At 55.0% G+C, this 15238-nt stretch overlaps 1 protein-coding gene across 1 annotated transcript; it reads left to right on the forward strand.

Annotated features, from left to right (window-relative positions):
• The first annotated feature begins 1001 nt into the window (after nucleotides 1-1001).
• Amn (amnion associated transmembrane protein) lies at nucleotides 1002-10617 on the forward strand. Its single transcript, XM_052738130.1, has 13 exons — nucleotides 1002-1080; nucleotides 2507-2699; nucleotides 3298-3410; nucleotides 3984-4102; nucleotides 4189-4306; nucleotides 8388-8950; nucleotides 9080-9217; nucleotides 9321-9429; nucleotides 9519-9601; nucleotides 9716-9863; nucleotides 9937-10114; nucleotides 10193-10286; nucleotides 10370-10617. Exons 1-13 carry the CDS (start codon nucleotides 1002-1004, stop codon nucleotides 10481-10483), a joined length of 2049 nt encoding a protein of 682 aa, XP_052594090.1. The 3' UTR covers nucleotides 10484-10617.
• Nucleotides 10618-15238: the final 4621 nt, after the last annotated feature.

Raw genomic sequence — 15238 nt, forward strand, 5'->3', positions numbered from 1 at the left:
TGTGCCCCTAGCTATGGAACTTGGGACCCTGCCACTGAGCTGCCCCCACCTCTGTAGGGTCCTGAAGGCAGCCCTGTGACCACACTGTGGGTGGCCAGCTCAAGGGACCAGCTCTGGGACTGCTTCTCACTGGGATGCCACCAACCAAGCTGCTCCTAGCCAAGCAGCCTTTGTCCTTGCAGGGACCCCGCCCAAGGAGGGACAAAGAGTGTTCAGGCCTGGAGTCAGCAAGCCTAGCATCCAGCTGTGACTTCCCCTGACCCAGAGACCTATGGCCTTCCGGTCTCAATGCAAAGGAACCAACAGAAGCTGACAACTGGCCATGTGAGGGGGAGGAAAGACAAAGGCTGCTGCTACCTCTTCATCCTTCGGGGCCAGTGACTTAATGGTATCTCTCAGAACAGGACTCCTGGGAGCCCTCTGCCTTCCCGCTGTCCGCCCCCACTGCCTACAGATAGAGAAGGCAGCAACCGCCCAGAGAGCCTGTCCCACACCCCAACAGGAAGGGGAACCTGGCTCTGGAACCCCCTTTTCAGTTGGAAGAATGAACCAGAGGTTTAGAGGGCTGGAGAAGTTCCCAGCATTGGAACCTCTGAGTGTAACTAGGCCAACCCATCCAATCACATTCTCCACCCCACCCCTCAAAGCTGTATCAAGCCAGTCTCAGCAACAATGGGCCAGCCCCACTTCTAGCTTTGTCCACCTCCTAGCCTCCCATGCCCCTGCCTCAGTGCCTTGTAGGCTTTATTTCTGCAGACATCCTTGTCCATCTGTCTTTTGCTTACCCCTCCCTGCAGCGCCACAGGGCTGTCATTCAGGATTCCCACAACCCCGGGGTAGGCCATGCGCCACAATGACCAAGCACAAAAACAGCCAGATTAATTGACTGCACAGTTTGAATGAACCAATGGGAAGCCTCGTGGTGACTGTATCAGCGGCCTAGTGAGGAAGATGGCTTCCCTGGCATGTGAAGATTGACTGTACAGATAATCTGACACAGGATGGCAGTCAAGCCACAAGAGCGCAAGTGCCAGCCACCCCCTGGCTCCACCCTCACCTGCAGGAGTAGCCACGCTATGAGTATGCCTAGTTACTCCAGGGTTCTGCATTTCTCCCACTTCCTGTGAAGGTCCTGACCAGTTCACAGGTGTGTGTCTACATGTGCCTGGGGTCGTGTTTGCAATCAAGGGCTCTCTGTAGACACACTGCCTGCTGGCCCCAGCCATTCTTCCTGCCCTGTGACTGGAGCTGTGAGCCATCCTTTCTGTGGCTGCCTCTTACAGGAACCCTCTTTGCCCAGGCACTCTCACTGCCTTTCCCATGTGGCCACCTTGTGGCTCTGAGCATCCGCCCGGCCACAGGAGCTTATGTCCTATGGGTCATACTGGCTCAGCAGCGAGAGCCAGAGCCCAATCTATCACAGAAATAGAACAATAGGCAACAAGAATGTGACACCTCCCACCCCACCCCCACCCCCACCTCACCCCCGCAAGAGTTTCCTTTGTGCATGGCCTAGCTGGAGGCCAAGAGCAAGCCCCTCTCAACAGCTACTCCTGCTGAGCCAGGACAGCTGATGCCCCCTTTGAAGACAACTGTACCAGAGTAAAGGGTAGATCGAGCTGATTCCCTGGCCAGTTTGGGCCCAACTTGGGTGTGAAAATGAGTGCCCCCTAGTGGATGAAATGCCTTCTGCACGGGAGAAGCAAAAGCATGGAGGGTTAAGGACTGAACTCTGCAGATGAGTGGATGACTCCAGGGAGGAGGGCTCAGGGGGTCCCCAAGCCTGAGGACCTCTTCCCTCCCATCACCTACACATCCATCCACCATCCTCAGGTGCGCTATCACCCTGGCATCCATCCGTCACCACCAATTCGAACCCAAGCTGATCCCTCCAACACCCCTGCTGTGGCAAAACATCCAACAAAGGCAACCTCAGGAAAGAAACGTGGATTTGGGCTCACAGAGGACGCAGCTGGGAAGGCATGGCGGGATGAGGCAGCTGGTCGAACTATGGTGTGCTGCTTCTCGGGAAGCAGAGAGGGTGCTGCCGAGCAGCTTGCTTCTGCCTTCAGGTTTAGTCTGGGACCCCAGCCCGTGGGATTGTGCTGCCCGTATTTGATGCAGGTGTTCCCTGGAAATACCGCCACAGACACACCCAGAGGTGTTTCCATGGAGACCAGTTAGGCTGACAAGGGAGTTTAACCATCACACCCTTTCACTCACATTCCTTTCCCCCGGTACTTTCTGCACTCATCTGTTTTGCCCCACAGGGACACGTGACTGGGCAGGGCTGGATCACAAGGGACAACTCTCGAGTTACCAGTGTACCTCTGGACAGGGAAAAGCTTCCCAGTAACCTCTCATTATCCCCGTTTGCCCGTTCCCCATCTTTTCAGCATCCCCCAAGCGACCTATCTCATCTACCGTCCATTTCCACCCATTTCCCCATTAAAAAGTCCACACCTCTCCTCCCCCTCCCTGTGACCTCAACCAACCTTCCATCCAGATGTGCCTACCAACATCTTCACCCACAGCAACACCCAGCAACAGCTCATCGCCCATCCTTCACAGCCCGCTCTCCTCTACCCACCATCCCCCAGCCACCCACCATTCCCACACAACCTGTTCATGTCTGTCTGCTCATCACTACCCACACTGCCACTGCCCACTGTCCCCTACCCACCCACCCACTACTATCCGTCAGCCACCCTCTGCCACCGACCTAGTCATCTCCAGCCACCGTCATCACCTGTTGCTCCCAGGCATTTAATACCCAGCGCTGGGAGCCTCTGTCAACCCTGAGCTCACATAAGCCCCCTCCCACTCCTCCATCATTTGGTGACCGACTGTCCTTACATTTTTTGCATTGATCCTTCCCCATTCATTGTCCACCCTGCACAGTCCACCCTGCCCTTCTCCAACCCACGCATCTTCACGGTCCCTCTACCTATCCAGGAACATCACACTCTGCCCTACCCACGTGTCCACCTTCAGAACCACCACACATCTGCCCTTTGGCTTTCCTTCCTTTCCAGTCTCCAGCACATACAATCCATGCAGAGCATGAACTCAGGCCAGGAGTTCCGGCCTGGAGAAGATGGGCAAAGACAGCTGAGCCCCCAGGGTTGTTGGCTACTTCCACGCCATGTCACAGGGAAAGTCAGGCCAACACCCTCTTACTGGGCACCCGGGGCCCTGCCCTTTAGGTCACTGAGAAGATTCCTCCAAGGAGCCTCAGGAGACAGCTGGGCGGTCCGGAGGTAAATGTGTAACATCTGGGCGCCCCCTGCCCCTCAGCCCCACCCGGCCACACGGGCCGGCGGAGCAAAGTCCGCACCTGCAACAGGAGAGCGTCAGCAGCGGCGAGATGGACGCTCTGGGCCGGGTCCTGCTGTGGCTGCAGCTCTGCGGTAGGCCGGGGTCTGCGGCCCCTGAGCTTGTTTCTCTAGGCCCGAGGGGTCGTGATCTCAGGGCAGGGCGGGAAAGGGAGGCGGCGTTCGCAGCCTGCCTCGATTTCCCGGTCCTCTGGCATGGGCTGGTGAGGTCGCCAGTGCCCAGGAGGTGGAGAAACCGCAGTCCTGTCCCTGTGGACTCCAAGGCCCTCGCGGCTCCTCTGTGCGGAGTAGGGCCAGGGCCTTGGCTCCCGGATCCCGGGACGCCTCTCTACGCCCAGGGCGTTTCCCGCCAGAGCTCCTTTCTGTGTCCTATTCCCCTCCATGCCCGGAAGTCCGCGACGGGTGAACAGGGACGACGTCCCGTGGGAGGGCACGTTTGCGCGGGCTCTGCAGATCCGCTAAGAGTGCACCGGAGAAGGCCGCGCAATGGGGTTCCCGTGAGGTCTGACCTCCTGCGCTGAGAGACCCGCGCCCGGGTCGGGGCCACCTCGGGGACCCGATCTGCACCAGGGGTGTGCACCACTGTGGCACTTCTCTGGAGGGCCGCCTTCCTCGAGGGAGGCAGACACCCAGCCTTCCTTTCTCTAGCACTGACTCGGGCCGCCTACAAACTTTGGGTCCCCAACACCTACTTCGATTCTGCCTCCAACTGGAGCCAGAACCGGACCCCGTGCGCGGGAGATGCGGTCCAGTTCCCGGCGGACAAGGTGCCTTGATAGGGGGTGGGGTGGGGAGGGGGCATTGGGGTGGGGAGGTCTGCCAGCCCCGCAGCTGACGCCGCCTCTTGCTGCAGATGGTGTCGGTCTTGGTGCGAGACAGTCACGCCATCTCGGACATGGTAAGGCTCGGGGCTGTGGCCACAGGGAGGCATGACTGCCCCAGGGTCGCCGAAGGTCCCTCTCCAGGCCTCTGTGCGTCGCCACGGGAGCCGCTGGGTGGAGATACTCTCTGGGAGGGGACATCAGAGAGCACATGGGGTCTCACAGCCCAGCTCCCCCCACCCCCCACCCCCAATCTGCTGTACAGGGTGGGCTCTGGGAAGCCGCCGGCCCTTTCCCGTCCTGGAGGCCACGTTAGCAACCTGCCTGCAAAGCCAGTGGCCCAGATACCCCGGAAGGTTAGAAGCAAGAGGCTAAACAGCCTCTGCCGCCCGCACATGCTAAGACTTCAGTGAGCCAAAGGCTGCCGGCCTCGGTACCCGAGTTCAGTTCCTGTGGTTGGAACTAGGACTAGGGGTTTTCTGCACCCCACCTGTGTGCAGTGTGCACACAGGCCAGAAGAGGGCGCGGGGTCCCTTGGAGCTGGAGTTACAGATGTTTGTGAACCACGGGTTGTGGGTGCTGGGATTCAAACCCGGGTCCTTCCGGAAGAACAGCCGGTGCTCTTAACTGCTGAGCCGGCAACACCACCAAACCAAACCAAACCAAAAGAACAATATTTCATAGCAACCCCCACCACCACCACCACCAAATCTCCATTTCGGTGCCCAAGTTGTTGTTTTTTTTTTTTTTTTTTTTTTTTGGTTCTTCAAGACAGGGTTTCTCTATGTATCCCTGGCTGTTCCGGAACTCGTTTTATAGACCAGGCTGGACTCGAACTCAGCAATCCACTTGCTTCTGCCTTCCAAGTGCTGGCCGGCAAGAAATAATGTTTTTCTGTAGGTCAGGGTCTCAAGTAACCCAAGGTGGCTTTGAACTCACTATGTTCATGAGACTGACCTGGAACTCCTGACCTTCCCATCTCACCTCCAAGAGGCTGGGATTACAGGTGTGAGCCACCAGCCAAGACTCAGTGCCCAAATTTTAACCACACCCATCCTGCACTGAGTGCTCACTGGGGCTCGTGGGTGTGGCAGACCCAGAGGACGGTCCCTGTCTGAGCTGTGACAAGGTTGCCCCAACCCACTTAAAGCACCACCTCTCTGGCCCCAGGGACAGTGATAGGTGTATAGGTGAAACCCTCCCAGGCAGTCAGCTCTCCTTCTCGCTTTCCTCTTCAGCACCCCAGCTCAGGGTGCCAGGGATGTCTACGGGGTCACTCTGAGGAGGCAGAGTGTCACTCTTATTTCTTGGAGTCCCCTCCAGCTTCCTGTGGCCTCATCTTGGACCTCATCAGTTCCTCACACATTCCTCCCTTGGAGTTTTTTTCTGCTCCTACCCACTTCTATCTCCATCTTTGTTGGTGGACAAATACCCAGCCCTTCCCCCCTTTACCTCAACACAGGGGTCTTCCTTGTGGTTCTGATTGTCGCAGAGAACCCATATGCACACCCCAACAGAACCCGAGCATTTGAGTTGCCGAGTTCTCCCTTCTAGAGCATGGGCTGTGTCTCCCAATATTTCCACCAGCTTCATTCTTCTACAAACTTAAGATGCTCTCCGAGTGCTGGCGCATGTCTTTAATCCCAGCACTCTGGATCAGAGGCAGTCGGAGCTCTGTGGGTTCAAGGCCAGCCTGGTCTATAGAGTGAGTTCCAGGACAGCCAGGGCTACACAGTGAGATCCTGTCTCAAAACAAAACAAAAAATAGGTGGTCATCCAACCCAGAGCTCCCATCCGGCCCACAGGTCCACCTGTGGAGGACTGTGTTTTCATTGTATTGGATTGGAGCCTTGAAGTTTGGGGAAACTGTTGTTCAAATGTGTAGCCATAATTGAAAAGGAAGACTGACACACATTATTTCATCCTAGAAAACAGGAAAAGTTTTCAAAATTCTGGATTCCCAGTTTAATGATCATTAAGAACTTATATTGAAGAAATTCAGCATTTTTCTATAACTTGTATATAAATATATATAATGCTACATAATACTATAAATTTTTCATTAACTAAAAAAAAAGGTGGTCATGTAGAATACTGACTAACTCATAAGTACTTTATAGAGTTTTGTCTATCATGAATGGTACCCTTAAAAATTATATTCTAAGTCGGGCAGTGATGGCGCACACCTTTAATCCCAGCACTCGGGAGGCAGAGGCAGGTGGATCTCTGTGAGTTTGAGTCTAGCTTGGTCTACAGCATGAGTTCCAGGACAGCCAGGGCTACACAGAGAAACCCTATTTCAAAAAACAAAACAAACAAAAAGAATTATATTCTATAGTTCCGTTGGCTCTTCTCATATGAAAGATGGCAGTCATTCCTCCTGTTTTTAGACCTATTTATGTCTTTTTCTTTCCTTATTGGTCACGCTCACTACTTCTCGACGCAAACCGATGGGCGAACCGCGCTATAAAAGTTGCCTTAAATATAAGGCGAGCGCTTTGGCATGCTCACTTCTATCGAATTAGGAGCCCTTGTCAGGTTGTCTTGTTAATGAAAAAGCATGTTACATTTCTCTACTGGGTGCCATGCCGGCTCTAAGTTTGGATGACGTAAGCTTTAGAACATTGTAGAAATTCTATTACTAAAGCTTAACAGCTTTTTAAAAAAATTAAGTAGGTAGTTGAACTTTTCAGTGTCATGTCCTAATGGATTGAGATGCGAGTTCCAACTTCAGTTTCAATTCAGAAAAAAAACAAAAACACAAAAACACCCCCCCCCCAAGTCTTCCTGGCAACATGTGCCTGCAGCACCTGAAGAGGCCAGAAGAGGGCGACATATAACAGCGGGTTGTGAGCCACCATGTGGGTGCTGGAAATCCAGCCTGCATCTTCCGCAAGAGCAGTCTGTGTCCTTAACCACTGAGCCATCTCTCCAGCCCTCTGTTGTCTCTGTATATCCTGTGTGATCTGTCCTTCCTTTCTAGAATATTCTCTGTGCTTGGTATTAAACATGCTGTACATGTGTACATGAGGGTTGGATTCTGCTTGCTGGCACTTGAGCTGAAGTTTCCCAGCCTCAGGTGTTGAAGCCCGCCCCCTGGTGTCATGTTTCTGCCTCGGCCTCCCCCAGCCCTCGTGTGTGGAGTTGGGTCTTAGCTGTCCACCGTTCAGGACTTCTCTGCTGTCCTCTGTGGAGCCTGGCCTGAACACTCGTCCCTGAACACCCTCAGCTGGATCAGCCCTGATGCTTATTTCATCTACTAGCGCTTGCCCTCTCGCTGGGGTGGTTTTCCACTTTCTCTCCATACTTCCTCCTCAGCTCTGTCCATTTCCTGTGATGCTGGGGGCAGAGCCCTGGGCCTCACAAATGCTAGGCAGGTGCTGCATCCCTGAGCTCTACCCCAGCCCCGTTCTTCATGAAAATGCATTCCATTCACACGGGTGCATGTGCCCCTCCTCGCTTACGATACATGATGTCTGTCCCTCGCTGTCCCCGGCTGTGGGCGGAGTCCCTTGCATTCAGAGTGCTCCACCCTTGGCATGGGTGGAGCCAGCCCATGACCTCATCTCCCCTCTCTGCTGTGGGCTTTTGGGCAGGTCTGGAGCTCTGGGGAGGCCAAGGAGCAGGCCCTGTCCCCTCAAGTGGGGACAAGAGGCTGGGCTGTGGGTGATGCCTGATAACCTGATGGGCCTGCAAGGAGCAGTTCCCACGGGCCCCCATCCCCTCAAACTCCGGGTGAAGGGTGGAGGGATGAGGCTTGGGGGATCAGGAGATGGTATGTTCCCTTCCCCACAGCATATTCCTAGCATAGAACAGGATTTGAGGGGTGAGGGGGCTCCCATAGTGGATCCATGCCACGAGGTACAGGCACTCTTACGGTGCCTGCCTTCGCCGGCATCGCTCTCCCTGAAGCTGAGGGCCCTTCCCCAGTGGAATATGAACATTTTAAAGTTTGGCTTCTAGGATCAGGAAACCTTGTCTTATCCTTTTTCCAGAGTGATGAGTGCTGGCAATGTCACCTCCTGCCCCATGGGTTCGCAGGATCTCAGCTGTGTCCTGCCCCTTAGCAACAGAGTCTGCCGCCTAGGCCTATATATCCCTCTAGCCTCTGCTCCAGCTCAGAGTTGGGGGTCTTTCAGGCCTGGCACATGTTGTGCCCGGTGTACAACACCCTTCCCTTTTCTCTCCCTGGTGAGATCCAGCTCTTCCGGTTAGCCTCAGCCAGGTTAAGGTTCCCGGGCCCTGATTCCTTCACCTAGATCGCTGCCAGCGTCTCAGCTTGGGTTCTCCTGGTGCCCGGGAGGTGTTAGTTGGGCGCAGTGCGTGCCTGGGCCCTGCGCCACCTCAGCCCGCGCCTTCCGCAGCTCCTGCCGCTGGACGGAGAGTTCGTCCTGGCCCCTGGAGCCTCATTCAGCGCTGCAGGAGTCGGCTCGGACCCGGCCTGTCACTCCGGAGAGGAAGGTGAAGGGGGCGTGGCTCAGGAGGGGGACGCGGGGCGTGGCTAGAGTGGGCGTGCTTTGGAGAGGGCGGGGCGCGGGGCTCAGTGCGCGGCGTGGGTTGGTGCGTGCCTCCGTAGGCACCCCGTTGCTCTTCCGAAATCCCGACCGCTTCTCCTGGCTTGACCCTCACCTGTGGAGCTCCGCGACCCAGGCGCCCGGCCTCTTCTCCGTGGACGCCGAGCGCGTGCCCTGCAGCCACGACGATGTCCTCTTCCCGCGCGACGGGTCTTTCCGCGTAGCGCTCGGCCCGGGCCCCAACCCGGTGCACGTCCGCAGCGTCTCGGCCGTGGGCCAGGTGAGCAGGCGCGGGAGGGCTCGGGTCCCATCCCCTGTGCGCGTCCCCATGGCGTCCTGCGGCTGCGCGCGTGGCCCCGCGCGCTCAGACTCTCTCCTCGCCTGCCACCGGTGATGCCGCCACCCGCAGACGTTCACGCGCGACGAGGACCTGGCGTCTTTCCTGGCGTCCCGCGAGGGTCGCCTGCGCTTCCATGGGCCGGGCACGGTGAGAGTGGGCTCCCAGGCCTGCACCGACGCGTCAGGCTGCGTCTGTGGCTACGCCGAGGTGAGTGAGCCTGGGCCGCGGACGGTGCGAGGTCTGCTCGGCCGTGGTGGGGCGCGTGGCTGCCGCTGCGTTTTCCAGCACTCACCGCCGTGTCCCCACCCAGACGCTGCCGTGGATCTGCGCGTCTCTGCTGCAGCCCCTGGGCGGCCGCTGCCCCCAGGCCACCTGCCGCGACCCGGTGCTGCCCCAAGGCCAGTGCTGCGACCTCTGCGGTGAGCGCCCCGCCGGCCCTCTAATGTGCACCCCGCGGGCTCCCCTCTCTTGCTGGGGTCCGCGGCGTTGATCTGTCCTCCCGTCGCAGGAGCCATCGTATCGTTGACCCACGACCCCACATTTGACCTGGAGCAGTATCGAGCACGGTTGCTGGACCTCTTCGTAAAGCAGGTAACGAGGCCACAGGGAGGGTCCCGGCTGCTGGCAGCTGCGCCCCGACTCTACTGCCCCCCCCCCCGCCCCCAGCCCGAAGGCAGACTCCGGATCAGCGCTCTCCCTCCCCAGCCCCAGTACCAGGGGGTGCAGGTGGCTGTGTCCAAGGTGCTGCACGAGGCTCACACCGAGATCCAGGTGGTGCTGGTGGAGACCGGGCCCGAGACCGGCGCAGCGGGGCGGCTGGGCCACGCGCTCCTGCAGGACGCGGAGGCACAAGGTAACCTCGCGCCCTCCCGGCCCTCCGCTGCCCCGGCTGCCTGGGAGCCGCCGCTGAATCCCCCTTGTTGCAGGCGGCGTGCTCGGCATCCTGTCGGCGACCCTGCGTCAGTCGGGCATGCCCGCGACGGGAGGCTCCGCGCTGTATCTGGACAGGTCCGGTGCCTGGCTGGCGGGCAGCGTGGCAGCCGTGGTGCTGCTGGCACTGCTGGGGACGGTGCTGCTGCTGCTGCACCGCAGCGGGAGGCTCAGGTACGCCGGCCCCTCCCGAGGGCGGGCTCCCAGAGGTTGGCCGGGCTGGAGGGCTTCACCTGCTCCTGCATCCCGCAGGTGGAGAAGGCATGAAGAGGCTGGGCCCGCAACCGCTGGGCTGCCGCTGGGTTTCCGCAATCCGCTTTTCGATGTGATGGTCTTCAAGCAGCAGGTGAGACAGCAGGAAGAAGCTTTGGGGGTCTTCCCAGGGGCTGGTACTTGGCACCATGAGCCCCTGACACTGTAATCCCGCAGCCACAGCCCTCGGTGGAGCCGCTTGGCTCAGCCCAGAAGGTGGACATCCTCGACACCAACTTCAGCTACTTCGTTAACCCACTCTTTGCCGGGGAGGCAGAAGCAGAGGCCTGACCTCTTCTGGAAGAATGCTATCCCTCCAGCCAGTGGACAATTCATCCCCTCTGAGACCACGACTTCTCTCCTGATGGCAAGGACGGGCCCACCTTGTCCAATAAAGGGTTGTTTGGGTTTTTGTTCTTTTTTAACCTGCTAGCATGGGTGGTCATACTTCTAACTTCAACTTACTTGACTTATGGGGATCTGAACTCAGGTCCTCAGACCTGCCCTGCAAGTGTTCTTACCCACTCCTCATGGTGTTTTGTTTTGAGGTGGGAGTCTCACCATATATCCTAGGAAGGCATTAAAACACCGGGGCTCAAATATCTCTCTGCCTTAGCCTCCAGGACTAGTGGGGCTTTAGGCCATTGATGGCCACTGATGCTCCGATGGACCTGTCCCAGTTGTTGACCTGGTCAGGCTTGGTCTCATGTCAGAGCGAAGTAATTGGTGACTTTGAGTCCCCTCAGCTCACTGCCAGGTTCAGTCTCGCTACCCCATCAGCACCCACTCATTCTGGTCTTTATCTGTTGTTTCTGGTTATGGGTCCAGGAGCAGGGGTCTGCTCTTTGTAGCCACACAGTGGACAGGAAGCTTGTCCCTTCGGTTCATCATGGCAGGATGCCCGGCTTTAGCTTACAGGGCGGTAGGAAAGAGCAGTTCCAGTTCTTAGTAATTTTGTGTGTGTGTGTTGGGGGGGAATTGTATCAGTGCTAGGCATGGTGGTGAGCGCCTGCAATCCCAGTGCTAACAACGGAGGCAGGAGGATAGAGTTTGAGGACAGCCTGGGCAACACTGTAAAACTGCCTAAATAAACAAAAACAAAGTAAGCAAAGAGGAGGAGCGGAGGGGCTGAGGAGATGGCTCAGGGGCTAAATATTTGCCTTGCAAGTAGGGGAGCTGAGGTTGATTCCCAGACCGCGCAGGCATGGGGTGCAAGCTAGTAACCGCAATGCTGGGGAGGTAGCTGCCTGTCTAGTCTTTGTGAGCCCCAGAGGGAAGACACCTGCACAGGTTCTCTGCCCCACACGCCTGCATGCACACACATGCACCTGTATGCACCTGAACATGCACACATACATGCACACTCCCCTCACAAGAAGGAAGAAAGAAAATTAGATTGGCAACACAGGCAAGGATTTAGGATGGATTCTAGTCTAGAAGTAGAAAAATAAAAAATCCCTTACAAAACAAACGGGCTGGAGAGATGATCAGCAGTTAACTACTGTTTTTGCAGAGGACCAGAGTTGGGTTCCCAGCACCCACATGGTGGCTCACAACCATCTCTAACTCCAGTTCCAAGGGATCTGATACCCTCTTCTGGCCTCTGAGGGCACCTGCACACACATGGTGTACATACAGACAAGCAGGCACGTGTACACACATATAAATAAAATCTTAAACAGCAACAACAAAACAACAGTGTTTTATAAACAGCCGGTTTCATGGATGCTCTGTCTGGGTTCATGTAATTCCTACGTGTAGTGGTTGAGCTTCCTCGGCTGTGTGCACCCAGCAGATCGGAACTCTGAAGTGCACATGTGGAAGCCAGAGGTGGACCTTGGGCTCCTCTATCACTCTCCAACTTAGTCTTTTGAGACAGGATCTCTCACTGAATCTCAGGCTCACTGATTGAGCTAGACGGGCTGGCAGCAAGCCCCATTGATTTCCTGGCTTTGTCTCTCCAGTGCTGGGCACATGTGGGCACACGCTACCACACCTGTGGCTTTTTTTTTTTATGATTTTGTTTTCAGTTGGGTGGGGGCGCATGCCTTTAATCCCAGCACTTGGGAGTGAGAGCCAGGCAGATCTCTGTGAGTTCGAGGGCAGCCTGGTCTACAGAGCAAGTTCCAGGACAGGCACCAAAACTACATGGAGAAACCCTGTCTCGAAAAACAACAACAACAAAAGATTTTGTTTTCATTATGTGTTTGTGTGTGTGTGAATGCGAGTGTGTGGAATATGTGTATGGGTGACCATGGAAGTCAGAGGACATTCATTGGGACTGGAGTTCTAGGCAGTTGTGAGCTGTCATGTGGGTACTGGGAACCAAACACAGGTCCTCTGCAAGAAGAAGTCTTCCTACCGGTTTGAGCCAGCTCTCCAGCTGCCCCTCTGCACTGTAGCTTTATGTGGGTTCTCATGTGAGGACCAGCCTTGGGTCAGTCAGAGTTCTGAATATCATTGTTTTCTTGAGATTTAGCCCCGGCCAGCCTGGAACTTGCTATGTAGACCAGGCTAACCTCAGAGACACAGAGCTTATTCTGCCTCTGCCTCTCATGTTTTGGAATTAAATGTGTGTGCTACCATGTCTAGCCTGACATTTTGAATTTTGTTTAATGATTTTTTTAATCAAATGATTTATTTTTTAGTTTATGTGAATGTGTGGTTCCCTTCATGGATATATGTGCAGCATATGTGGTGCCTGTGGTGGCCAGAAGAGGGTGTTTGATCTTCTGGACTAGAGTTACAGGTGCATCTGATGTGGGGCCTGGAAACTGTGTATGAGTGCTTTATCTGCATGTACAACTTTACGCCAGAAGAGGGCATCAGATCCCACTAGAGATGGTTGTGAGCTACCATGTGGGTGCTGGGAGTTGAACTCAGGACCTCTGGAAGAGCAGACAGTGCTCTTAACCACTGAGCCACCTCTCCAGCCCTACTTCATCCATCTTGAAAGTGATCGGAACTCTGTACTGAGAGTATTTATGAATCCAGAACCTGACAGCCAACATTTCAGAACTGTGGGCGACAAGCTAATTAGAACAGCCACGGTGAGAATTTTTTAATTTAGTCACTGACAAGGGAGTTGGCTTTGGTGGCGTTTTTTAATGAGTGGGCCCGAGGCATCACAGGAGGACAGTTTGGCAGTTTTCATCAGTAACATCTATGTGACTTAAAGAGCTCTTGATTGAAGCCTTTTGATGGCACTTCCTATGTGATCTAATACCCCAGGTCCACCTACTCAGCCAGGCTGTAGATGGGCGAGGCATCACGGTGGGGGTGTCTTCTGGGCCCTAATGTAAAATCAGAGTCTAAAAGACTTAATTACTGAGTCCCTCTGAAGATGACCTGACCAGATCTCTCTGCCCACACTAGACGTATCCTGGTAGAGCTAGGTGCTGTGGGATGTCTTTCTGTATGTTGTGAATATGTGTTGCTCTGATTGGTTGATAAGGTTGCATTGGCCTATGGCAAGGCAGCTTAGAGGCAGGCAGGAAATCCAAGCAGATATCCGGAGAGAAGAAAGGAGAGAAGGGAGAGATGCCAGCCACCACCAAAGAGCAACAAGATGCCAGCAGACCGGTAATACCATGGCTACGTGGCAACCTTTAGATTAATAGAAATGGGTTAAGTTATAAGAGTAGCTAGCAAGAAGCCTGCCATAGGCCATACAATTGGTAGTTAATATAAGCCTCTGAATGACTATTTTATAAGTGGCTGAGGGACTGTGGGGCTGGGCAGAACCGGAGGACCTGGGGACTGCCAGGCCTGGTGGGACCAGAGAAACCTTCCGGCTACAGCTGGGCACTGCATGCGTGCACTGGAGTGCCCAGGAGGCCATGGGCCTGTTCAAAGGCTTTAAGCAAAGGGAGGCTTTAAAAGCAGCATTTAAAAATAAAGCTGGAAGGCTTCACAAGGAAGGGGCCAGTCTGGAGCTGAAGTTGTCACTGGACAAACGTCCTTGAAGAAGTGGGTTGTGGGAGGCTGTGTTCTGAAGTTCCATGATGTTCTTGTCCGGTGCGCTGCACAGGCATGGGCTCTCCCCCTTCCTAACTCTTATTCTTACTCATTTTTATTGTGGTTCTGGCTCCCAAGCAAGAATCCATCTTGCTTTTTACAATTGTTATACTCGCTGTAAGGCAAAGCCCACCCTTCCCCAAGGGCAGTTCTGAGGTACACACTTGTTGTGGAATATTATTTTAACTAGGTAAAGATGTTTTGCACTTATTTATGCTGCAGAATATTAGTCTAACTGTGTAAAGGTGTGTTACTTTTGTTTATGCTGCCTTTGTTTAATTGTGTAAAGATGTGTTGCATCTGTTTCACCTTACCTGCCTAAGGCACCTGATTGGGCTAATAAAGAGACGAACAGCCAATAGCTAGGCAAGAAAAGTATAGGTGGGGCTGGTGGGCAGAGAGAGAGGGAGGGAGAGAGAGGAAGAAGAGGAGGAGGAGGAAGAGGGAGAGAGGGAGGGAGAGAGAGGGAGAGAGAGAGAGAGGGAGAGGGAGAGAGGGAGAGGGAGAGAGGGAGGGAGAGAGAGGGAGAGAGAGGGAGAGAGAGAGAGGAAGAAGAGGAGGAGGAGGAGGAAGAGGAGAGGAGAAAGAAGGACAATCCTAGGGCCAGAGGCAGGCAGCGGCCAGACAGACAGACATACAGACAGCAGGAAAGTAAGATACAGAAAGAAGGTAAAAAGGCCCGAGGCAAAATGTAGATAAAGAGAAACAGATTAAAATAAGAGCGAAAATAAGGCCAAGCATTCATAACCAATATGAAGTCTGTGTCATGATTTGGGAGCTGGTTGGTGACCTAAGAGAAAAAGCCTGGTACAGACACTGGGGAGCCAGAGCTGGAGTGGACAGCCACTGGGCAGGTCATAACATAACTGCCATTGGGCAGTGTGCACAGATGCCAGGGTTCCTGACTGGATATGTGCAGCTTGAACAGTCAGCAACCATTTCTTCACGTCGTCAGGTGCTCCTGAAATGGCTCTGTCCCCATCACAGCCTAGGATATCCCATCACTGGGATAGCTTAGCTGTGTGGGGT

The sequence above is a fragment of the Peromyscus californicus genome, unplaced genomic scaffold (assembly GCF_007827085.1).
Source record: "Peromyscus californicus insignis strain IS unplaced genomic scaffold, ASM782708v3 Scaffold_15__1_contigs__length_86483966, whole genome shotgun sequence".
Lineage (NCBI taxonomy): Eukaryota > Metazoa > Chordata > Mammalia > Rodentia > Cricetidae > Peromyscus > Peromyscus californicus.

Bases quoted from the DNA above. Each gene is read 5' to 3' on its own strand.
- Amn (XM_052738130.1), top strand. From the start codon at position 1,002: ATGGCAGTCAAGCCACAAGAGCGCAAGTGCCAGCCACCCCCTGGCTCC. The intron at 9,430-9,518 runs GTGAGCGCCCCG...CTCCCGTCGCAG, and splicing joins CCAGTGCTGCGACCTCTGCG to GAGCCATCGTATCGTTGACC. The intron at 10,115-10,192 runs GTACGCCGGCCC...TGCATCCCGCAG, and splicing joins CACCGCAGCGGGAGGCTCAG to GTGGAGAAGGCATGAAGAGG.